General features: G+C 59.2%; 2 protein-coding genes across 4 annotated transcripts in view; both read left to right on the forward strand.

Annotated features, from left to right (window-relative positions):
• Positions 1-5,103, forward strand: part of TRAPPC10 (trafficking protein particle complex 10) — an 85,110-nt gene extending 80,007 nt beyond the window's left edge. For all 3 annotated transcript variants that reach the window (XM_028505001.2, XM_036017486.1, XM_036017487.1), the window contains 3 exons: positions 639-816; positions 3,014-3,208; positions 3,459-5,103. In XM_028505001.2, the coding sequence (XP_028360802.1) occupies positions 639-816; positions 3,014-3,208; positions 3,459-3,697 (612 nt within the window). In that variant the 3' untranslated portion in view covers positions 3,698-5,103. The remainder of the gene's footprint in view (positions 1-638; positions 817-3,013; positions 3,209-3,458) is intronic.
• A 2,379-nt stretch (positions 5,104-7,482) lies between these two features.
• Positions 7,483-23,928, forward strand: PWP2 (PWP2 small subunit processome component). The gene is made up of 21 exons (XM_028504438.2): positions 7,483-7,672; positions 9,350-9,462; positions 10,617-10,711; positions 11,098-11,197; positions 11,966-12,109; positions 13,036-13,171; positions 13,456-13,679; positions 14,092-14,235; positions 14,812-14,882; positions 15,347-15,483; positions 15,976-16,124; positions 16,284-16,431; positions 16,581-16,731; positions 17,574-17,754; positions 18,751-18,898; positions 19,349-19,457; positions 20,048-20,113; positions 21,049-21,267; positions 21,382-21,532; positions 21,810-21,884; positions 23,311-23,928. Exons 1-21 carry the CDS (start codon positions 7,655-7,657, stop codon positions 23,495-23,497), a joined length of 2,766 nt encoding a protein of 921 aa, XP_028360239.1. The 5' UTR covers positions 7,483-7,654; the 3' UTR covers positions 23,498-23,928.
• The last annotated feature ends 146 nt before the right edge of the window (positions 23,929-24,074 follow it).

Genomic DNA, 24,074 nt, shown 5'->3' on the forward strand with positions numbered 1-24,074 from the left:
TGGGCGTTAGCCCCGTGCAGGCTTCGGGTCTTCGTCCTGGGCGGCGGGCAGGTGTGGGGCGGGTGTGAGTAGGCACGAATATCAGGTAAGCGTGTCGTGGAGAAGGAAGCATTGAAGAGGAAGTTGATTATGTCTTGGTATTGGATGACCCCTAAATACTAATTTTGCCAGTCGCGATAATGGCATTGCGTTTTGGTAAGAAAGCAGCCATGTTTTTAGTCGCACACACTGAAGTGCACAGGGAGGGGTGGAATGACAGGCTGTCTCGAGTCTGCCTAGAAACACGCAGGTAAGAATGTCAGTGTAGAAGGTAGGCGAGGACGCGAGTGAGCGCCGCGGTGGTGATCTGGACTTGGGGGCCCGGCGCACGGAGAGTGCTGTGCTGCTGTGCCTGCCCCGAAATGCTCAGCCCCGAAATGCTTAGCGCTCACTGAAGCAGGACCGCCCGAACGCCACGTCGGTCGTGCAGAGGAGGCGCACGGCTGCTCTGTGGCCACGGGCACGGCGGCTGAGCAGACGTCCCCTCCGTCCACTGCCAAGCCCGTGGGCAGCACCTGGCCTGCCGCAGAGCCCGCGCTTCCAGGTCTGTCTTCAGTGGGAACATCTCCTGTGTCCTCTTCTCCCCCGTTCCTGCCCAGACACTGTACAACGTGAGAGCTGAGATTCTGCCCCCTGCGGGGATGGAGCTCTGCAGGACAGGCGCGCTGTGCGCCCTGGAGGTGGCCATCACGCGCCTCTCGGACCTCCTGGAGGTGGACAGGGACGAAGCGCTGACGGAGTCCGACGAGCATTTTTCCACCAAGCTCATGTATGAAGGTAGGTGTGGGGCCTCGTTTGCCCCAGCCATTGCGCCAACCCACGGCCCCGGGTGACTGTGCCCGCGCTCTCACACAGTGCAGCATTCCCGGTCCAAAGCGAGAACGCTCTAGGATTAAAAGGTCTCGTTGAATGTTTCATTCTGCAATGTGGTCCTTGGCTCACAGGAAGTCGAACTTGGTGGTTACGGAGTCGTTTTTGTAACAGGTTTTATCACGCAGCTGCTGGGCTCAGGGCTGAGCCAGGCGACGCGTGGGGCTGCCCTTCCCTTTCCACTGCGATTCAGGGTCTGTCGACCCCTGAAGCAAGGTCCCAGCTCCGCTTAGCCGGTCAGGTGCCCTCCAGTCATGGCTCCTGCCCATTCCCTCCAGCCTCCTTTCGTCCCCTTTCACACTTCCCATCCCCGCTGTGACCCCCACAGTGACCCTGACGTGCCCAGGCCCCTCGTCGCCACTGATCACTTGGACACCCCTCGGCAGCCCTCCTCCCCGGGGCCTGGCTCCTTCAGTAGCAGGTCTCAGTTTGCGGGGCGGTTAAGACCCTTTATTCTCTAAGGAATGATTGAGGCAGGGGGAAAGGTAGAGAAACCAAACGTTTACTTACTTAAAGATAACAGCCCTATTTTCCAAAACAACAACAACAAAAAGCAGTGAGGAGAAGGACGTTAACTCGAGCTTTCCTGCCTGCTGTGTTCAGTGCTGCGTAGTGATGTGACAGCATCGGCCACGTACATGAAGAAGCTCCAGGCTCCCGCACTTACGTAGTTGGAAACGGGAGGGGTATTTTAACAGCCTCCCTGTAACTGGAGGGTCTTCTCTTATGCCACACCAGAGCTTGACAAGCGGCAGTGTTTACAGGCGAGACACTGTGCAGAATCAGCGCTCGCGTGCGCAGCCCTTTCGTACTGGGCTTCACAGAGCCCGTTTGTCTGCCTCGCGTTGCCAGAGGCTTCGCCTGTCCGTGCGCCGGTCCTCCGTGCTGGTGTCTGTCATCACGCACTGTCACAGACTCACCTTGTTTTAGACTCACACTGAATTCATCAGGACGGTCTGATTACAGGGACAGTCAAGTTCACAATGGCAAGTGCAAATTTTCCAAAGTTCTCATTTTTTATGAGAATTTCAGATTGTGTCATTGGCCACTTCTTTGAAGTCACAGGCTCGTTCTTCAAGAAAACGTCTGCAGAAACCCAAGACTGAGTAGCCACAGCCGGCGAACACATGGCGAGCTCCGCGGTCCAGCGCCCTGCGCTGTGCAGACGCCTGGTCCTGCATCGCTGGAGACGGCGGGGCTGGGGAGGCGGCTGATGGTGCACGGGCCTCTCTCTGCCGTTTGCGACTTCTTCTGAGTCTGTGATCATTTCCCAAAGTAGAAGAAGATGTGTACTTAAACCGGAGCGTGAAAACGGCTTTGGTCTACCCCGAGGACCCTATTGTGGGAACTGTGGCTCCAGCGTGTCCCTCCCCGATGCTGTCTGTCCCTTGCACCCCTGTGTGTGTCCGTCACCACTCCTCCTGAGAGGTTTGCCCGCCTGCAGGAAAGCCACCTCTGCAACCCCTTCTGTGCTGCTCGTGGAACTTGTGGTCACGTGCCCCTGGGCTCTTGCCTTATGTCCCCATGCCCCGGTCGCTGTGACCTCTCTGCAAGGTCTTCTTCTTGAGGACAAGGATACTGTCCGGTGTACTTGGGAGTGACCGGTCAGTTAGGTGTTTGAATTGCACTGGATTGCACACAGCTGTGTTATAATCAGTGTTACTAATAACACTGTGTGTTTAGACTCTGAGTGGCAGCTGGGACTCAGACCCTCCGCTCTGATGTCACCACTCAGAAGATGCCATCGCTTAGAAGATGCCACCACTCACAAGATGCGCCCCCCGGTCCCACTCCCATTCCTCACGTAGCAGCCAGGCAGCCATGCGCGGGAAGAATCACACACATAGGTTGCCAGGGGACTTCAGCCAGAATTGAATCCTTGACCATTTATTGATGAGCAGAGTGATTTCCCTGGGCATCGTCGTGTGTCCTGGCCGCTCCACCATCTGTGCCTTACTGGAACGTGTGGTCACAAGATGTGGAGACAGAGGCCTGTGCCCCAGTTTGGGGTTTTGTACCGAGTGTGAGACTCTTGATGTCTTGTTTTGGTCTGAATGTGCGTGCCCTTTCCTGGGGTAACAGAGCGTCTCCCTCCTGGTTTCAGTGGTTGACAACAGTAGCAACTGGGCGGTGTGTGGGAAAAGTTCCGGAGTCATCTCCATGCCTGTGGTCCCTCAGGCCACACACAGAGTCCACATGGAGGTGATGCCCCTGTTCGCGGGTTACCTGCCCCTTCCCGACATCAGGCTGTTTAAGTACCTTCCGCACCACTCTGCACACTCCTCGCAGCTGGATGCTGGTAAGGACTGCGCGGTGCGGGGAGCAGGCCTGCTGGTCACGGCACGTTCCCAAGGCAGGGCTGCAAGCCGTGGGCATCTGCTCTGCAGCTCCGTCCCTCGAGGGCCCATGGGCTAGGTTCCCCGGGAGGGGTTGCCTCATCTACCTGCTGCTGTGCTGAGGGTAGCTTGGGTGGCTTGCTGCTGCTCCCCAGGGTGAGTCAAGGGTCTGTGGCTTTGCGGCCTGTATCTCACCTCCTGTGTGTTTTGCAGATAGCTGGATAGAAAACGACAGCCTGTCGGTGGACAAGCATGTGGATGACCAGCTGGACAGCAGCAGCATCAAGAGCAGGGGCAGCGTGCACTCGGCCGCCAGCAGCGAGCACAAAGGCTTGCCTATGCCCCGGCTGCAGGCGCTGCCGCCCGGCCAGGTCTTCAACTCCAGCGCAGGCATGCAGATCCTGGTCATCCCCAGCAAAGACGACCATGTTCTGGAAGTCAGTGTCACATGACCACGCCTCGGTGAACGTGCCCCGGCCCTGGCATGAGTGCACTCGAAGGAATCCTGACTCGGTCGTTCTCCATTGTAACATTCTCGCTGTAACCACGCCCGGGACTCTGCCCGGCCACCGGAGCACCGGAGAGACAGGCCCCACGTGCAGCTGGCCGGCAGAGTCCAAAACTCCCTTTGTGCTGTCCGTGGTGTCAGGTTACTCACTGCTTTCTCATCCCCTTGTCCCTGCGCGGGCGTCCCCCAGTGCCGGCCGGGAGCCCACCCCCTTACCCCCCACTCCCCGCTCATGTGAGCTCTTCAGAGGGGTCTTCCACCTGGGCAGCCCGCAGTTTGCTGGTTCTTTGTGAGGTCCGCGTGTCTTCCGGGGAGACGCTCAGCAGCCTTGCGGTCTTGGTAGTGACACGTGTGTGCCTTTCTGGTCACACGGCTGTCCGATGTCCAGACCAGGTGGGTTTGTCAGTCTCCTAAGGGGTAACGCAGTCCTTTACCTCAGCTCATCTCATTGTGCTTTTCTAGAAAAACCCCCTTTCAGGGCAGGTAGGTGGGGCTCAGGGGCGGGGTGGGGAGGGAACAACCCCTTCTGTGCCTTGGGATGTGGAGCGGGGCCGCCCTGGGCACCCATCAGCTGGAGCCATTGTGAAGGTACTTCAAGGAGACCAGAGCAGGGCCTACGGAACAAAGAGCTCGGTATTGGAGCAGCTTAGGAAAAGATGTTTCTGGGACCCTTTTTCCCTCATAATGTTGATTGAATACCATATGCACTTGAAATTAAATATATATTTATTTTAATTATATATGTGAGGGTAAATATGTTGTGTTTTCTCTCACCTTTAAGCTTAGAGTCTTTACATGTCATTGTAACTGTATAATCAATATTTTTCTTTTGCACCTTAAATCTTAGAAATTAAGAGTTTCCATCTGAGTGACGATTGGAGGGGTCCTCTCGGTGTAGTTCTAGTCGGGTCGTAGGAGGGGCGGAAGTCCCGGAGTATTCTCTGCTGGTCCGCTAAACTGCAGTCATCCCATACCGACAGATTAATTTGCTTTTGGTTGTAAATGTAATTGTACATATGGTTGATTTATTATTTTTAAAAGTACAAAGTAACTGATGTAATGTTTATGTATAAGTTGCACCAAAAATCAAGGACAGAATAAATATGTGTTTGTTTTTATTGGTGTGAAAGTCACAGCTTGTAAATAAGTGTTGTATGTATTAAACCTTTTCCAGCTTTCCAAAGCGATGTATTTTTGTACATATGAAAAAGAGAACTCTTAATTCACTTGAGAAAGTGAGGTCGGGGTTGAACTTGACCAGATTGGTGCAAGAAAGCATGGGGCCTCATGTGAATAACCTCAGATGTGTGAGCCTTACAGAAGGAGCCTCCCGCAGCTGCTGCCAGCCAGGGCTGGAGGGAGGCGGTGGGGTGGGGGCGCGGGGCCAGGTCGGCGCGCGCGCACTCACACACGGCGGAGCAGTTGCCATCGTTTTTCTGTAGGTTGTCTGTCGACCCAAATAAAGGTGGTACGATTTCCCCCTCATGTCTTTTTCATTTACAGAAATCGGAGAAGTGTGTGAAGAAGAGAAATATTGGTGTGTTTCATTAAACTTCCCAGAAATTGATCTTCCTTATGAGCAGCTTAAAACTAATAAACTTGGTCAACTAGTTAGGCAAATTAGAACTTCAGCATCTAATGATGGTTTAGGGTTTCTAAAATAAGCTTGTTTTGTTGTAAACATTGACGATTGCCCTTCATATCTACCAAGCCCTGTGAATGAAGATGCTTGAGATGCGATTCAGTCGGAAAAGCTCTGATCCTTGTGGTCAGCCTCAGCGCTAAAGGGACTGAGCCCACCTCCCTGCGTCATGGAGCTTTTCTTCCTCTGGAAGGGACAGTGCGGGTCAATGGTGTCCTTATTTCTGTTTGACTTTTGTGTCTGGGCTCTAATCCCAGGATGAAATTGTCAAACAGTATAGATTTAAAGGGGAAAAAATGAATGGGAAATCCAAAATTTTTATGATTTCTTACTGTCTGGAAATTTAATGAAATCAAACTTATCACAGGTTTGTTTTTTTACTCTAACTACCCAAAAGATCTTTTGCAATATGAATTACATGACTGCCTCTTAAATTTTTTTTTGTTTTTTACACAAAAGAAGGATGTCACCTAAAACACCATTTTCTTTTTAACTAAAAGGCTATGATTGGATTTTTGTTGTGTTTAAAATAAGTCTTATGGGTTTGAGACAAGCTGGTTTTGTTGATAAAGATGTAGCAGCTGTCAAATAATTACAAAGCCAGATATAGAATGTACATCTAAAAAAAAACCAGAATATGCAGCTACTTTGCAAATGTGTGGAAATGTAAATATTAGCCAAAGGAAAAGAAAGTTATAATTTTGGTGAATTTCATGGGGTCTCCTATGATTGGAAAAATTATAACTCCGCTAATTCTAATGTGAAAATTGTTGTACTTAATCTGAAAATGACTTCTACCTACAGTTTCATTGTCAGCACAGGCTGTAGTGGGCTGGATTCCTAAATTAGTAAGTTGACGAGGATAGATATCCCATAAAGAGCCAGTAGAGAAAATACACACAGGCTTATATTCCTTTTTTCTTTAGTGTTTAAGGTTGTTACAAAATTAAACACTCCAGGTGTGTATATAAAATGAAAAGTTAAGTACTTTTTATAAAAGAACAAACTAGGCTGATATAAATGTTTCACTGTCAACTGTGACCTTTCAATCCTACATGACTTTAAAATTTGATTTTTCATGAAAATACCCCTTACTCTAAATTTATTCATCTTATACACTAGGCTGTAAGACCAGAAAGCATTGTTAGTAGAATTTGCTGGGATTCTGTGACTGGAAAAGGTGACAAGTTGGTGACTTTGACACTGCAGGTATTAATTCCATTTTCATGGTTTACTATGAAAGTCATTTTTCACATTACTCTGTAATATATTGTTAGACTAAAACCATTGTATTAAGACTGTTTAAAATGTAAGCATTATAATTCTAAAAATACACATTTTAAGAAGAAACTTCGCTGATTGGAACTTTGTTCTTTTACTGAGTTAAATTTTTTTTTTCAATTTATTTAGTTTTAGAAAGAGGGGAGGGAGAGAGAAAGGAGAGAAACATCAAGGTGTGGTTGTTTCTCACCGGGTCCACAACTCAGGCATGTGCCCTGACTGGGAATTGAACTGGGGAACCTCTGGTTCCCAGGCTGGCACTCAATCCATGAGCCACTCCCGCCTGGGCAAGAATTTTCTTGTTTTCCCTCCCTGATCGTTGTTTCTGACTCTAAGCGTTGATTATTCATTTTGGGGGAGCATTAGGGGCTTCATAACTTATTACCTTCTAACTCACAAGAACTAAGATAAGACATTTGCTTCAGAGGTTTGTGGGTTTTTTTTTTTTTTTTTTTTTGGTAGACATTTGACAACCTAACGTTTGACAAGGTAATAAATTGCTTCTGTGTTGTTTGGTAGCATCGATAAAACAATTTCTTCGGAAGAGTGTGGTTTCCAACTTATTCTGAGTCCCATTGTGCTGTAACTCTCCTTTCATAATCCGAAGATACTAAAGAAGCGCGGGGGTTTGATCCCCTCACGGTCCCTAGTTCGTAAACCGTTCTAGGTCGAGCCAGGTCCTGCTCAGGCGCGCGGCTCCGGATTGGCCGGCGGGCTCAGGCTCTGCCTCCGGGCAGGGAGTGGGCGGGGCCTGGAACTCTTTCTGGGTGGGGCGGAGCCGGAGGCCCAGGCTCCGCCTTGGGGTGGGGCGTGGCGTGCTCGGGGCGGGGGCTGGGTCTCCGATTCCGGCGGCGCCTCACCTCCGGGCCGGTGGGGGCGCTGTGGCGTACGGTTGCGGCCGGCCCGGAAGTTCCCGCTGCCGGTCGGTAGGTGAGCGGGGCACGGAGGGTGTGTGGCCGCACACGTGCAGGGCCCGCAATGAAGTTCGCCTACCGGGTGAGTGTGAACACGAGTTGGCACACGGTGTCTCTCGGCGGCCGGGTCCGGGTGGGACGGGGGGGCGTGGAGGCAGGGGTGTAGGTGCTAGAGACCTGGTCTTTGGGGGCCAACTAACCATGCCTGGGTGGGCTCGGCGTGCGGCAGCACTGTCCTCACCAGGTAAAGTGACGTAGTCGGGCCGCGAGGGCTGCTAGCGGCAGCAGCGTCCTGTATCCGGAGGGAAGGCAGGCAGGACCCTAGGCAGCGGCGGGCAGCGGGTAGGCAAGCCCGGAGCTGACATCCCGGTTACCCGAGGCCGCGGTGACGGGGAAGGGTGGTGGCGCAGATGGGCGGAGACGAATCGCCGAGCCCACCCGACGTCACTTTGTCCTCATCTTGCTCCGTGGCTCAGGATCAGTGCCTCAGCGGCTGACCTGCTGCTGGTCCCATTCCTCCTCGGCTGTTCTTTCTCGCAAAGGGCGGGTCATTCCCCCGGTCGGTCTCTGCTCCGTGCAGGCCCCCGGCGGCTGCATCCCCCACCTGCGCTGCTCCCCGTGTCCCCCCGAGAGAGTGCTCCTGTGACCCAGCACAGTGGGTTCGTGGCTTGGAGTGCCTTCGCCAAAGGAACACAAGTCTTGTTGGAAGGAAACGTTTTGTTCTTACTTGTGGCAAGGAGAGGAGGCAGGGGTGATTTCCAAAGCTGTTGCTTATATACACTGGTTAATTATTTGTTGATAATGTTCTTTGCAATTGGCTAAACTTATCCTGTTGTGGTTCCAGTAAAGCTCATTTGCAAAATACTTTTGCTACATTTTAGTAAGAACCGCCCAGACTTTGAGACCCTTGTCATACTTAACACTCCCTTGTGACCCAGACCTGGAGGGGCTTTGTCACTACCCTTGTTCCCCCCATATCCAGCTCCTGCTGGCAGGGCCCGCACCTCGTCTGCTGTCTCCGTTCCTGGGGTCACCTCTGTGGTCGGGACACCTTCACCTTCCACGTGGAATAGCACAGAAGCCTAAATGGCTTCTCTGCTTCCCTTCTTGCTTCCATGGTCACCGGAGTGGCCTTCAAAAAGTGGGAATTGGATTATGCATGCGTCTGTTTAAAACCTCCTCAGATGACCAGGTTCTGCTCTCACCCCAACCCCCGCCTCCCTGAGGTCCTCGGGGTTTCTGCTGGCCTGCAGCTCCCAACGCTGGCCTGGCTGGCTCCGCCTTCACGTTCCCCCCAGGTGGCCCCTCCAAGGGTTCCTCCCTGACCACCCTCTGAAATGCCCCTGCCCCTCCCACTGCTGGGGTTTGGCTGGCACAAGGCTCCTCTATTCAGGAAGCCTTGAACCCAAGGTGCACTTGGGGCCCCGTTTGATTGCTGCTGTTCTCCCCTCCACCTGGCAAACATCTTCTGTCTGGGGGCTTCCCCGGTGCTCACAGTACCCGCCGGCCACCTTGGAGGGAGCTCGGGGCTCCTGGGGATCGACTGGGCTCACTTCTCCCTCCTTCCTCTTGCTCAGGGCTGGGCCTCATAAGCCACAGCAAGTGTCCCCGGGGATGACTGGAGGGACCCCAGGAATGACCGGGGACCCTGCAGAGGCCCTGCGCCATGTCCTTGACCAGACGCATCACTCACCCCTTTTTCCGGGGTTGAGACTCTTTGCATTTTCTTTGTATTGAGAGAGGTTTGTTTTCTTTCCAGTTTTCAAATTTGCTGGGGACAGTCTATCGGCGTGGAAACTTAAATTTTACATGTGACGGAAATTCAGTGATTAGTCCTGTGGGGAATAGAGTCACTGTATTTGACCTTAAAAAGTAAGTACGCTAAACTGGTATTGACGGAAGCAGTCATTATGGTTTGCTTGTAAAAATCGATGGTGTTTTTCTCCAGTTTTCTTCCTAGTACCCCTGTTAGTTATTAAGGCCGCCCGAGATGGGGCCACAGGATTCCACAGAATCGCTGGGCCAGTCATGGAACTGGCCGTAGGAATCCAGTTTCTTCGCTCTAGTTCCTCAGCTAAACCCTGGGCATCTAGGTCATTGTTACCTTCGAGGTACGACTGTGTGCCACTCAGCCAAATCGTGTGGGAAGGCAGCGTGGAAGCCCCCCTGGGCTCCTGCCCAGGCAGCACGGCGCTCGCTGCACTTCGGTTCTGCTTGCTCGGGTGTGTGCGCTCTGTCCCCGCACCAGGGCGGGTGGCTGCTGTGTTCCTTTCTTAAGGGACGGACTCCTGCGTGGGCTGTCACCTCTTCCCAGGCCTGTGTGGTCTGAGCGAGAGCCTCCTGGCGCGGAGGCTACCCGGTTTCTTGCTCTGCAGGCCTGTTTCCCAGTCTGTAAAATGGGACAGCAGTGCGAGCGTTCTCTGAGGACCCTTTGCGGTAGTGCCCGAGAGCAGCGCCTGTGCGGGGCGAGCCCAGGGCCGGCTGCTGGCGTGGTCATTACTGCCACTGTTCCGTGTAAGCGACACGTGACAGGGGTTCTCTAGGGTGATTATCACATCCTCACTGGAGAAAAATTGGAAAATAAAATAAAAGACAAAATCGGCATCTAACCCAGTGGTTACCATTACTTGTTTTTCCCGTTTTTGTGCATTTTCTGTAAAACAGCTTTAATGATGCCCTGCCCTTGTGGTTAATCCCTCCTGTGGGACCGTTAGCTTGTTTCCTGTTTTCTGACTTTATACAGATGTAAAAACTTGGGGTGCCGTCCTAGAAGTAAAATTGATGTATCCAAAGCCCATTTTTAAGGTTTTTAATATGCCGTGCCAGGTTTTCTCAAGGGGCTTGTCTACTTCCTCTCCCTTCAGCAGGGAGTCCTGCTAGTCCCTTCAGCAGGGAGCGAGGACTGGCAGTGGGCTCTGGCCCAGGAGCCGGGAGGGGCACGTTGTGGGGGCGGGCGGTCTGGTGGTCCCGGCCTCTCCTTCCGATGACATGCGACCACCTGCACAGCTCTGCTCTTTCCCTCTCAGCAACAAGTCCAACACGCTGCCCCTGGCCACTCGGTACAATGTCAAGTGTGTGGGGCTCTCCCCAGACGGCCGTCTCGCCATCATCGTTGATGAAGGTAATAACCACCAGTGACCACAAGAGGCAAGAGGTGGTGGTGCAGGGAGGTGACCAACGGCACCAGTTGGGGGGCGGATGTGGGCATCAGGGTGACCCACAGCTGAGTCCGGGGCCTGCTGGGGGTATGGGCCCACGTAGTCCACCCCCCCCCACCCCCCCGGCTGCTTTCACATCTGGGCCCTGGTGAGGGGGTATGTGCACAGTGTGGGTGTGCCTAGGCATCCTCCCTGGACATGTGCCCTTGGCAACAAGGCGGGGCGGGGCCTCCTGTGTGGAGGGCGTGCTTCCGGAGCCCTGGTGCCTGCCAGCCGTGGAAACACACGGAACTCCCCGAGTTTCAGCCGCATGTCGGGTGGACACAGTGGCCGCTCTCTCTCTCTCCAGGGGGCAACGCGCTGCTGGTCAGCCTGGTCGGCAGGTCCGTGCTGCACCACTTCCACTTCAAGGGCTCTGTGCACAGCGTCTCCTTCTCCCCCGATGGCAGGTGAGGGCCCGCCCCCACCCTTCCGCCCAGGACCGGGCGTTACTGAGGGCTGGAGCCGGCTGGTGCTGACCTGGGGGGGCTCTTCCCACGCAGGACGTCATTGTGGGAGCTGTGCTCCCGTGCAGGGCTGCCCGTGCGTGGCCCTTCTCCTCCCCCTGCTCCAGGGCGGGAGGACACGCTGCTGTCTCCAGGGCAGGCGTGGCCCTCAGAGGGTCCTACGGCCTCCAGATAGTGAGGTGGGGAAGGAGCCACCCACTGGCTCTGAGGCCGCTGTGAGGAGGATGTTGTGTGGGGGCAGGTCCAAGGCCCCAGAGGGGGCGGGTTTGTTCCTGGGCCGACTGGGATGTGCTACGGAGGGGGGGAGGGGGCTTCAGGTTTCAGCTGGGCCCCCCGCCGCAGGTTCACATTCAGAAACCCCTTGGAGCGGCAGCAAGGCGGTGGCCACTCTTTGGTGCCCGGCACACATGCGGGGCTGGTGTCTTCGTTTTGGCTCCCCCCGGGGCTGTCGGAGCTTGTCCTGGCTTTGGGAGTGGGCGGCCGGACGGAGTGCCGGAGGGAATGCTGTCCAGGGTGGGGGCGCGGGCATGGCCCACAGACGTGTCTGCCTGTTCCCCAACTCTGCCCACCCGTCCTTCGGGGGCCGGAGAGAGGCAGGTGCCCCGGGTCTGCCTCTTGGGAGAGACTGACCTCAGAGCAGGGGAGCTGTCCCCTCCGAGGCCTGCGCTGGCCTCAGGACTCCCGCTAGGACAGCTGCTGCTTCTGCCGCAGGAAGTTCGTCGTCACGAAAGGCAACATTGCCCAGATGTACCACGCGCCTGGGAGGAAGCGGGAGTTCAACGCCTTCGTCCTGGACAAGACCTACTTCGGGCCATACGACGAGACCACGCACATCGACTGGACGGATGACTCCAAGTGCGGCTTGGCAGGGGTGGCTGGGGAGCCTGGTGGGGGGACCCCTTGTTAGAGAGGGCACACCGGGTGTCCACTGTCACCTCCTGACGTTTCATTTGAAATGGCCTCTCCTGAGCCATGTGTGGGGCTGGGTGCCGGGAGGGCTCCTGGCTGAGGGAGGGCCACACAGCCTGGTGTCGGTCACTGAAACCAGAGAGCAGGACGGGGACCCTGACGAGGAAAGTATAACCCAGTACGTGTGGCCGAGCTCATGCCATCGAATGTCTCAAGAGCCACGGTCAGTGGGCCAGTTGGCGGGCATCTCCCCGCACGGGCGCCGCGGGTGGCTCGGGCTCGTCCTGTCACAGCCGCCATCCCCAGCCGTCCCCAAAGGCACCCGAGTGTCGCTGGCTGTTTCTCTGCTGCCCTTTGCTCTGCAGGCAGGGAGAGGCGGGGCTGGCAGTGGCTAATCTCTGTACGTCAGACCAGCGGGTGTCATAGGTCCTGGGCCACGATGGGGAGACATGGCCCCCAGGCGCTGTGTCGGCGGGAGACGATGGTCTCCCGTCTCTGGGGGATGGGGCAAGGGCGGGTGCCCGAGACTAACCCTTCTCTCATGAGGTGCCTGGGTCTGGCTCTTGTCACCGTAGCAGTTTGCTGCAGGGGCCTTGGGCGGGGGGTCAGGGAGGCTTGAGGAGCAGGTTCCCCACACAACCCTGAATAGGCTGTGCCATCAGTCCTTGGGGCTCCCCCAGAGGCCCCTGTGGGGGACTGCTTCTCGAGGAAGGACAGTGGTACCTGCGCCCTGAGCTCCCAGTCCCGGCAGATGCCCACAGGGATATAGCCGGCGCCCCTGGCCTGTCCCCACCCACCACCCTGGGTGGCCCCCCGTGCTCGGGCGGTGCCCGGCTGGCGGCCCCGAGGACGACTGTGTTCCCTCTGTCCAGGTGCTTTGCGGTCGGGAGCAAAGACATGTCCACGTGGGTGTTTGGGGCCGAGCGCTGGGACAACCTTATCTACTACGCCCTGGGGGGGCACAAGGACGCCATCGTGGCCTGCTTCTTTGAGTCCAACAGCCTAGACGTACGTCCCTGCCCCCAGAACCCCTAGCCTCACGGCGCCCCACGTCACGGCCATGGGTGGGGCCCCGGGCCCTTCCCTGTAGGTGGAGGTGCCCCTTCCACGGAGGCCCTCCTGGGTCAGCTGGGGTCATCGGTGGCTGTTGGCGGCCCACGGGGAGTCGTCTGTCAGTGCGTGGGCGCAGCTTCGCCAGAACGCATAAACGGGGTTCCCGTCACGGCCGCCTGCGGGGGGTGTGGGCTTGGGGCCTGGGTGGCGAGCACCCACCCGTGTGCTTCCGATCGCAGCTCTACACCGTCAGCCAGGACGGGGCCCTGTGTGTGTGGCAGTGCGACACGCCCCCTGAGGGCCTGCGGCTAAAGGCCCCCACGGGCTGGAAGGCAGACCTGCTGCGGAGGGAGGAGGAGGAGGAGGAGGAGGAAGAGGGGGAGCAGGAGACCACCATACGAGGGAAAGCCGCGCCGGCCTCGGAGGAGCAGAAGGGCAAAGTGAAGTACTCTCGGCTGGCCAAGTAGGTCTTAGGTCTCCGGTCCGCGGAGGGTGGAGGGCCTTGGCCTTCTCAGGCTGGGATGTGACACGGATGGGGCACCACTGGGGCAGGGACCCAGGGCACAGGGGACAGGCCGTTTCTCCTCGGGCCCATCCTGGGGAGGCGTGGCTCCAGGGCACCAGCTGGGAGCCTGCCTGGGTCCCGAGCCGGGGTCAGGGAGGCTCAGGGAGTAGAGAGCCGCCACTGGTGCAGAAGTAGGGGAGTTGAGGCAGCACAGTCGGGGCTGCTGCCCACGTGCACGGCGTGGAGCAGGGCTGGGACCTCCGGGGCTGGGCAGGGCTGGGCAGGGCTGGGCCGGGCCGGGCCGGGCCTGTGCGACCAGCCTGGCTCTCTGGCCCTCCTTCCACAACTCTGCCGTCCCCCATCCATGTAGGTATTTTTTCAATAAAGAAGGAGATTTTAATAATCTGACAGCTGCAGCCTATCACAAGAAGATCCACCTCTTGGTCACTGGTTTTGCTTCTGGAATCTTCCACCTTCACGAGCTCCCGGAGTTCAACCTCATCCACTCCCTGAGGTGGGTGCCTCTGCTCTGTGTGGTGGGTGTGGTTGACGGAGGTCCCAGGGACCGGGTGGGAGCCGTGCTGTGCCTGCCCTGACCTCACCTCAGGCCCAGAGCGGCCAGGAGGCCTGAGCGGCCGCCGCAGGGCTTCCCGGGACGCCTGCCCTGGTCTCTGTCCCGGCCAGGTCCACGGAGGGCTGGGGGGCTCGGGCCCTCGTCTCTGTCCCAGCCAGGTCCACGGAGGGCTGGGGGGCTCGGGCCCTACCGTCCCACCACAGGTATTGTCGTCCCCTCTCCTGGGTGCTGGTCCCGTGTATAGGTCACGTCATTTTGTTTTTTACCTTCTGTTCAGCACCACTGTTACGCAGAGAAGGTTCAGGTGCTGGTTTCACAAAGTCACGCAGCTTTAAGGCTGCGAAGGCAGCGCAGCGCTCTGGGTTTTCGGAGCTTTACATGAGTGGAATTGTTTGCTCTAGTGAGTGGGTGGGAGAAAGCGCGTGGGCCAGAGGCGAGCCCTGTCCTCGGTCACCGGCCACCCAGAGGGTGGGGACAGGGGGCTCTTGCGCTCACTGAGTCCTGCTTTCTGCTCAGCATCTCAGATCAGAGGATCGAGTCCATCACCATCAACAGCTCTGGGGACTGGATCGCCCTGGGCTGCTCAGGTGCGTCTGCCCGACTGTGTAGAACAAGAAGCAGCTTCTGTTCTGGGATGTCTGCTGGTGGTCCCGCCTCGGCCCGGGACCCTCCGGGCCCTGGGAGACAGCTTCCAGGGGCCTGCTGTGAGCAGGGGAGGTCAGCGGCGGCTCGTGTGAAGGGGCAGTCGGTGAAACTTCCAGAACGAGGCTGCTCTGGTGGGCCACAGCAGGTGTCTGCGCTGTGGGCCGCCCTGCACGCTGGTGACCAGGAGGCCAGTGTGTCTGTGCTGGGGCCCTGCACCCAGGAGGAGGGTGATGGCGGCCTCTGCCTCGGGGCGGGGGGGAGGGGTGGGCGGTCACCATGCCGACTTGAGTCCGGGCCACATAGCCCACGCAGAATCTCACGGGCGGTTGATGCCTTCGTCTGCCCGAGGGGCAGGGTGTCAGGAGCGGGTCCCCACCGCCGCCCCCGCCCCTCATGTGCCCCTCAGGCCTGGGCCAGCTGCTGGTGTGGGAGTGGCAGAGCGAGTCCTACGTGCTCAAGCAGCAGGGCCACTTCAACAGCATGGTGTCCCTGGCCTACTCCCCCGACGGGCAGTACATTGTGACCGGCGGCGACGACGGCAAGGTGGGCTGTTTCGCCGTGGAAGGGGGCTGGTCAGCGGTGAGGGAGCGTGGCCTGGGAGCAGCTGCGGGGTCCTGCCCCTGTCCCGTGGGCCTCAGCTGTGGGGTTCAGCCTGCAGCTTGCAGGCTCATGTCGCCTGCCCTGGGCTGGTGAAAAAGCACCTACAAACTCACAGGATCTGAGTTGGGGGGGCCCAGGTGTCTCCCTGATTTGGGCTCGGGCTCCCACATGTAGCTGCTCAGCTGAGGGCCCTGTGGGGCTCACAGCACCCTCTGATGCGGGCGAGTGCTCTCTGCATCTCCTGGGGTGACACAGGACCCCCCCCACACACACACACAGTCCCCCAACCCTCACTCATGTGGGGGCAGTGGGAGGAGGCAAGGGGCAGGCAGGTGGTCTCCTGGGGCCCCAGGGCCCACACGGGGTTTGTGTGTGAGAGAGGGAGCAGGCCTCAGCGGGGGCCCACCTGTTCCTCACTCCCCCCACCCCCCGCAGGTCAAGGTGTGGAACACCCTCAGTGGCTTCTGCTTCATCACTTTCACGGAGCACTCGAGTGGGGTCACCGGTGTGACCTTCACCGCCACTGGCTACGTCATTGTGACCTCTTCCATGGACGGGACTGTGCGGGCCTTTGACCTTCACAGGTGACCTTTCTGCTCGGGCTCTGGCTCGGAGCAGGCTCCTCCGCGTTGGGGTGGGGACAGGGGCTTGGGGCGAAGCTGCAGCCTTCAGGCCCCGGGAGCAGCAAGGCGCTAGGGACCCCAGCGAGCGGAGCCGCCCCGGCTCTCCTGTCTCCCTGGCAGGTACCGGAATTTCCGCACCTTCACGTCCCCGAGGCCCACCCAGTTCTCCTGCGTGGCGGTGGACTCGAGCGGGGAGATCGTTTCTGCTGGGGCCCAGGACTCCTTCGAGATCTTTATCTGGTCCATGCAGACGGGCAGGCTGCTGGAGGTGAGGCCCACCTGTCCTGGGAGCTGCTGCGCTCCGGAGGGTCGGGGGGCCAGGAGACGAGCCACACGCAGGGAGGGCGCCATCCGTCGGGACTGCCTGCGGATGCTCTCAGTTCTCAGCTCTCAGCCCTCCTCTGTGACCTGCCGCAGGTCCTGTCCGGCCACGAGGGGCCCATCAGTGGTTTGTGTTTCAACCCGACGAGGTCGGTCCTGGCCAGCGCCTCCTGGGACAGGACAGTGCGACTATGGGACATGGTGGACAGCTGGAAGACCACAGAGACACTGACGCTGACCTCCGACGGTGAGCTGCGTTGTGGGCTCAGCGGGCGGAAGCTGCGGCCCAGGGCAGGAAGGCCGGGCTTGGCGTCGGGCCTGCCCACCTTGGCTGTCTGTCTGGGTGTAAACCCAGGTCTCCCAAGGGCTCCACCGCTGTCGGGGTTGGTGACGCAGTCGTGTCCCTTTGGGTCGGGCCTCCCCCAGGACAGCAAGCGGGGGCCCAGGCTGTAGCTTCCTGACACGTCCCGCACTGGCTGGTGGGAGGCAGCAGGTGCAGCGGGCCCCACAGAGCCCCCCGCACCGCCTGTGGGTGTGTACAGAGCTGTCGCCGTGCACAGCCGGTGCGGTGTGGACGTCTCATCTGTGACTGCTCTCTGCTGCGGTGGCAGAGTTGACCGTCACGGCAAAGGCTGGATGCTAGCCGTCTGGGCCCTGTGCAGAACACATTTGCCGGCCGCGGGACTCCGGGGCTCTGTGGGGTCTCTGCTTTCTGCTGCCCACCTGGCTCTGGTTCAGTCTCTCAGCAGCCAGCGCCCTGCACCTCTCTGGGGCCTCCTCACTGACCTCCACCTCCAGTTAGTTCCCACCAGCACCCTCCCACCGGGTGGGCCCTTGCTCAGCCCTTCGTGACCCTTTTTGTGGCCGAGCCTGAAGCCCCCTGTCCCGAGGCAGTTGGGGCCCTGTCTGCACGCACAGCGGGCATGGCCTTCCTCCTGTGGTGGGGCATCTGGGAGAGCTCCCGTGCCCCCTTCACCGTCCTGCTCGGACCGCCCCCTCAGGGAGCTGGTGACGAGGACAGCCCGGTGTGACTCGTCGGCTGGAGCCCAGGGCCTTGCTCAGGCCCTGAGTCTGTGCATCTCTCCCCAGCTCTGGCTGTGACCTACCGCCCCGACGGTGCAGAGCTGGCGGTGGCCACGCTGAACTCCCAGATCACCTTCTGGGACCCCGAGAACGCTGTGCAGACCGGCTCCATCGAGGGCAGGCACGACCTCAAGACCGGCCGGAAAGAGCTGGACAAGATCACCGCCAAGCACTCGGCCAAGGGGAAGTGAGTGCCGTGGCGAGGAGTGGGGCGTCTTGGTGGGTGGGAGGGGGGAGGTCTTTCACAGAGGTGTGGCCTTGGAGCTCCACCCCTGCAGAGCGAACACTGAGCCTTGCTGGTCTTTGTGGGGGTCAGAGGCTGCAGTGTCCTCGAACTCTGGCTGCGTGAGCTGCGCTGCCCTGAGCGTTGCGGGACGGGCTTGTGGGGACGCCTACGCCTGTGTTTGGTTCTCGTGGGTCTGTCCCTAGGTGTGGAGTTGCGTGGTGACTTAGGGTGACCCTTTTTGAGGAACTGTGGACAGTTTTCCAAGGATGTGGCACCATTTCCCTCACCCCTAGCCGTTCAGGGGGGTTCCGGTCCCTCGCCACCCCGTGACTGTGTGTCACTCTGAATTGCAGCCGTCCCCGTGGGTGCGAGGTGGGGTCTCGTGGGTGTGGTTCACATTTCTCTGAGGACGGACAGTGCCAAGCACCTTTTCACGGGCGGGTTGGCCGTTTGATTGTCAGCTTTGGAGAAACGTGTCTCCGGAGCATCCGCCCGTTTTAACTGGAGTGTCTGCCCTTCTCCCTGAGTTGTAAGAGTGCGTGTATTCAAGATACAAGAGCCTTATCGGGTACCAGGACCTGGAAATATTTTCTCCTGTTCTGTGGGCTGGCTTCACTTTCCAGACGGTGTCCTTTGGAGCACAAAGGTTTTTGATTTCGAAGACGTCCAGTTCAAAGGGTGGCCTCCTTTGTATTCTGATTTCAACAAGGACACGCCCTAACTTGAGCCCCGTGGCCCTTTGGTGCCAAGGTCGTGCCTCCCAGGAGGCTGAAGCCCACTCCCCACCTGGGGGCGCTGTTGCTGCAGAAGGAGCAGGACTGGACGTTGTGGGCTGCAGGTGCAGCGCCCCTCCGGCGTCCCGGCCGTGAGCTGTGGAGGCTGCTGGGGAACAGGGCAGGAGGACCACGCGTCAGAGGTCCCGGGGTGGTGACTGAGTGCGGGTCCCCTGTGCTGCAGGGCCTTCACCACTCTGTGCTACTCTGCGGACGGCCAGAGCATCCTGGCGGGAGGGATGTCCAAGTTCGTGTGCATCTACCACGTCAAGGAGCAGATTCTCAGGAAGAAGTTTGAGATCTCGTGCAACCTGTCCCTGGACGCCATGGAGGTGGGTGAGCGGTGGGGGCTCGGGGGCACAACGCTGCAGGCGTCTCGGGGCCCGGTGTGGGCCCGTGCCGGGCTGTGGTGCCATCGCGTGAGGTGGCCGGCTCGCCCCTTTCTGGAGGGAAGTGTCCTTGGCATTGCTGAGGACGGGCCCGGCAGTCTGAGGGAGCAGCCTCACACTCCTCCCAAAGGCCCCCCGAGGGGGAGCCCATCAAGGGTTGAGGGAGAGACCCTGACCCCCGTGGTGGCAGCACCGGCTCCTGCTGCGTAGTGCCAGGCTCTGGGAGAGGTCCTGCCACGAAACTGGCTCATCACCACCTCTCCTCAGGGTCCCTGTGTCCTGTGTGTGTCCCAGGCAGGACTTCAGTGTTCACATGCGTGAGCGAAGGTGGGGAGACACATCCCCCCGTCTCCCACCTCTGACGGTGACACGTCTGAGGTTTTGCTCTTCTAGGAATTTTTGAACCGACGGAAAATGACAGAGTTTGGCAACCTGGCACTGATTGATCAAGACGCCGGGGAGGAGAACGGAGTCGCGATACCGCTGCCAGGCGTGAAGAAAGGTGAGCAGGGTCCCTCGTGTCCCCTGTGGACTTGGCCACGGCAGGCTGCCCTGCTCTTGGTCCTCTGAGTCGTCAAGTTTCATTCCATGGGGACGTATTATCCGTAACACAAGGGATCTGGAAATAAAGCGCCAGAGAGGATTTGCGGGACACCTGCTGGGGAGGGTGAGCCTCCACTCCAGAGCCGCCTGGTGCGGTCGTGCGGCGTGTGCACTGCACCAGGTGCCCGGCTGAACGGGCAGGCGGGGACGGGAACCCCCACCCCGCCTCGCAGCCCTGGCCGGGGGAGGGGTCGCCTCCCGGAACTGAGCCATGTGCTGGTCAGGCCGCGCGTCCGTGGGACCGTCTGCTCCGACGGCTCGTTCGTGCAGGTCGGAGGCGCCCGTGGGGCAGCATCTGGGGCGTGCAGGGGCACAGGGCTCTCCTGCTGTCCCTGCGGACGGGGCTGCAGCGCCCCGGGGCTGGGCTGCCGCTCCTGCTGGGCCCACGGCCACCCCGGCCAGCGAGGTGACTCTGGCGGTTCTCTCTCTCGGCAGGCGAATGGCAGGAGGTACACTGCCCTGTAACCAAGTGGCTTCTTTGATTTCCAGGTGACATGAGCTCTCGTCACTTCAAACCCGAAATCAGGGTGACTTCACTCCGCTTCTCTCCCACCGGTGAGCCGCGGCAGGGCGTTGTTGGTACTGGGAGGGGTGGGGTCGGGCGTGGGGACCCCACACTGTGCAGGACTGGCTCCCCGGGTCCATGTGGTCTCAGCGTCTGGCGAGCTCTGGGCCGCGCTGTCCCCCATGCTTAAGACATGGTCACCTCTGTCCTCCGGAGGATGGCTATGAAAGCTGTGACCTCCGACAGGCTGGGTTTGGAAACTGTAAGGCAGGCGCCTGCTCTGAGCACCCTTCACGTGTGCTGTTGGGGCCGTCCTGGGGCCGCCTTGTCCGCCGCCAGGCGCCTTGCTGCCCACCCGGTCTCTGACGGCCGTGGGTGCGGGGCAGCACCTCCAGGCCTGGGGCCTGCTGACCAAAGCACGGCAGGGCTGTAGAGGGCCTGTCTGTAGCCGTTGGCAGCGGACTCTCCAGCACAGACTGAGTGACGAGGGCAGTAAGGTGCGGGGCGGCAGGTGGCATCGTGTCGCTGCCGTGTGAACCCGGGGTGTGGACCACAGCCAAAGTATGGGTCTGGGGACCACCTGGTTTTGTAAGTAAAAATTTATAGACCAGCCACGCCGGTTCACTTGTGCCTTCTGTCCCGGCCCTGTGGTGGCGTTGAGACACTGCAGCAGAGACCACACGGCCTGCAGGGGTGGAAGCTCGTGCCCTTGACCGGAAGGGCTGCCAGGCCTGCCGGTGCGAGCAAGGCGGGAGGGCCCGTGGGTGTGTGCTGCCGAGTGCACACAGCGCTCGGGAGGACGGCTTGCCGCAGGACCCAGGCGCTCCTTCCAGAGGGGCCGGGGCAGGGGTGAGAGGAAGACAGACTGCACTCCCTCTGTGCTGCTGTGTTGGGGCCCTCGGGAGCGTGGTCAATACCTGGTCCCCCAAATAAAAGAGAAGTGAGAGGAACTCTTCAGGAGCCATGCGATTGCTTCATCCCGCAGGGCGCTGCTGGGCGGCTACCACCACCGAGGGGCTCCTCATTTACTCCTTGGACACCCAGATGCTCTTTGACCCCTTCGAGCTGGACACCAGCGTCACCCCTGGGCGCATCCGGGCGGCGCTGCGCCAGCGGGACTTCACCAGGGCCATCCTGATGGCTCTCCGGCTCAATGAGAGGAAGCTGGTGCAGGAGGCCCTGGAGTCGGTGCCCTGGGCTGAGAGTGAGCGCCCACCGGGCCTGGCTGGGGTGGGTGGGGTGGGCGGGTGCAGAAAGGGGCCCTCCTCCCGATGGGAGCTCTCCACAGAGTCATCACAGATGACTTCTTCTCTTACAGTCGATGTGATCAGTGCCTCCCTCCCCGAGCTGTACGTGGAGAAAGTGCTTGAGTTTTTGGCTTCGTCCTTTGAAGTGTCTCGCCATCTAGAGTTCTACCTTATATGGACTCAGAAGTTGCTCATGGCCCACGGACAGAAGCTGAAGTCCAGGTATGGTGTGCTCGCCTGCTCGTTCATCTGTGCCTGCTGGCACTTGGGCAGCTGGCCTCTGTGGGTGTAAAGGGAAACGGCGTGCACACCTGCCGTGAACTGGGGCCTGTGCGTGCATGCACAGCATGAAGCAAAGCCTCCGAGTGCACATGTGTGATGTGAGGCCTTTACACGAGTACAGCATGAAGGGGGGCCTTTACACACGTACACAGCCCGAGACACGAGGCCGGTGTGGCACTCCGTAACTGCTGAGCACTGAGGGAAGTCTCCTTTCCAGAGCAGGGAAGCTGCTGCCGGCCATCCAGTTCCTTCAGAAGAGCATCCAGCGACACTTGGATGACGTCTCCAAGCTGTACGTTTCGCCGGTGTTGGTGGTGGGCAGGGCGGGGCTCGTACCCTCCCCAGCTGGCCCACAGCGGGGTCTGCTCCCTGTGCCGCGTCATGTGGGGACAGAAGGCTGCTGGGGCTGGAGGCGCTTGTTCCCCCACTCCCGGGAACTCACCTGCTGGGTCTGCCCTCATAGTGGTGCTCGAGGTCGGCCGGCCTCAGGTGAGGCTTGGGGCTGACGATGAGGAAATCGCTCAGTGAAACCAGGAGCACCTGCTGTGGTTAGGCGGGCTGCGGTTAGGCGAGCTGGGGGCAGTGCAGGGGGATGCCGTGGTGGGGTCAGAAGCCTTCATCCTCCTGTCCTCAGGTGGTTCCTTTGTGGTCCGGGGACTTTCAGGCCCCTCCGTACCCCTGGAGGCTGAGTTGGCCTCTGGCCTTGGGGGCCTCACAGGTTGGCCTCTGGCGGGGGAGGGGGGTGTGAAGACACCCCCTTCCTACTGTTGATTGGGCGAGTGGAGACAGGTGGGTCCTGAGGTGCTGTTGTTGGGATCAGGGGCCAGGCATCCCAGCTGCATTCCTGAACGTCTCTCTCTGCCTTGCGCCTGGACCCAGGGACCCCAAGTCCTGTCTTGTGGTTCCCAGTCTTTCTGAGCCTCGAACAAGCCCTTGCTCCCTGAGGCTTTTCCTCCCAAACATCCTGGCTGCCCTGGGAACCCCGAGGCAGGGAGGGGCTGCGTGGGCTCGGCCACCACCGGCGCGAGCCTTCCTCTCGTGGACAGTTCTGTGACCCCGCAGAGCTCCGTCCGAGAGGCCAGCTGCCTCCCGTGGGATCGACTCCTGGCCGCTTGAGGTGGGTGTGCAGGCATCCGTTCTTTCCTGGACTTCAGCGTTGGCTTGTTGCCGGTGCGGGGGCACAGCCGGCTGTTGTGTATCGGTTTGGGGGGAGGCTCCATCGGTGCTGCCAGACTGCGAGTCTGTTTTGGAGTTCGCAGGCTTCGCTTTTCTCTCTCATCCGTTCCCCTTTCAGTTGTCCTCACCGGTGGTTTCCTATGTGGAAACGGTCTTTATTCTCGTCATGTGGGGAATTGGGGTCCCCGTGTGGTCTCGAAGCCAGTACTTCCTCAGGTGTCGGGTGGGACTGGCTGATGCGGTTGAGTGGGTCGGATCCAAGGAGGCGCAGGGGCAGTGAGGCCAGACCAGAAGGACCGGGTCTCACAGTTGGGTCCCCGAAGGCCGCCGCCCCAGGGCTGAAAGGGGTAGACGCAGGGTGGGGGTGGGGGGCAGCCAGGGCAGGGATGAGAGAAGGAAACGATGGGGCTGGAGGCTTCCTGCAACCCATGGCTGGTTTTCTCGGTGTTACTGAGAGGGTGGGGGGTGCCCGGTGAGCCAGGGTTGGCGGTGGGATCGAAGTCACCGCTGCTTTCACTAACGTGACCCGTGCACCTTCACAGCTGCGACTGGAACCGCTATAACATCCAGTACGCTCTGGCAGTGTCCCAGCAGCGGGGTGTGAAACGCTCGTCGGAGCCGCCGGGGAGCGAGGAGGAGGAAGCCGATGGGTCCGACGGTGACGACAGCCTGCACCTGCTCGGTGGAGGACTCGGGGAGGGGGATGACGGGGAGGGACTGTTGGTGTAGAGCCGGCTGGCTCGCAAGCCAGCTTATGTCAGTGCTGACCCTGGTGGAGAGAACCACGGCCGCCAGGGCCCAGGTTCCTGGCCCGGGCCCGAGAGTGGAGGGCGGTCTCGGGAGCTGTGGAGCCGCCGCCCAGGACTCGCTCTTCACAGGACCGCGCATCTGAGCGCCAGCCACCTGGTCCCTGGTCAGCACCAGCTTGGCACACAGAGCCCGACAGCATGGGCCGAACATGCTGAGCTTTTGCTAATGAAGATGCCTTTTAGAGAGGCCAGTGGGTTCGTATTTATAGACTCGTGAACTTTGTATGCAGGTTATTTATATTTTTTCATAATAAAGTTTTGATGACAAATTTAGGGATAAAAAAAAGATGGGGTTTCCTAAACTATAACTATGGATGAAGTCTAAACTCTGGACTGCGGTGTTTGTAGTGTGTCCTGAGTGGAACTGCCCTGCTGCCCAGCCTAGGACCCCCTGCTCCGTCTTCTCTCCATCGGGGCGGGGCAGGGGGCGTCTGCTTGACTCTGACCCCGGAGAAGCCCAGACGGGCCTCCTGGGGAGCTCCCTCAGACCTGCTGTG

Source organism: Phyllostomus discolor, chromosome 2, assembly GCF_004126475.2.
Source record: "Phyllostomus discolor isolate MPI-MPIP mPhyDis1 chromosome 2, mPhyDis1.pri.v3, whole genome shotgun sequence".
Taxonomy (NCBI): domain Eukaryota; kingdom Metazoa; phylum Chordata; class Mammalia; order Chiroptera; family Phyllostomidae; genus Phyllostomus; species Phyllostomus discolor.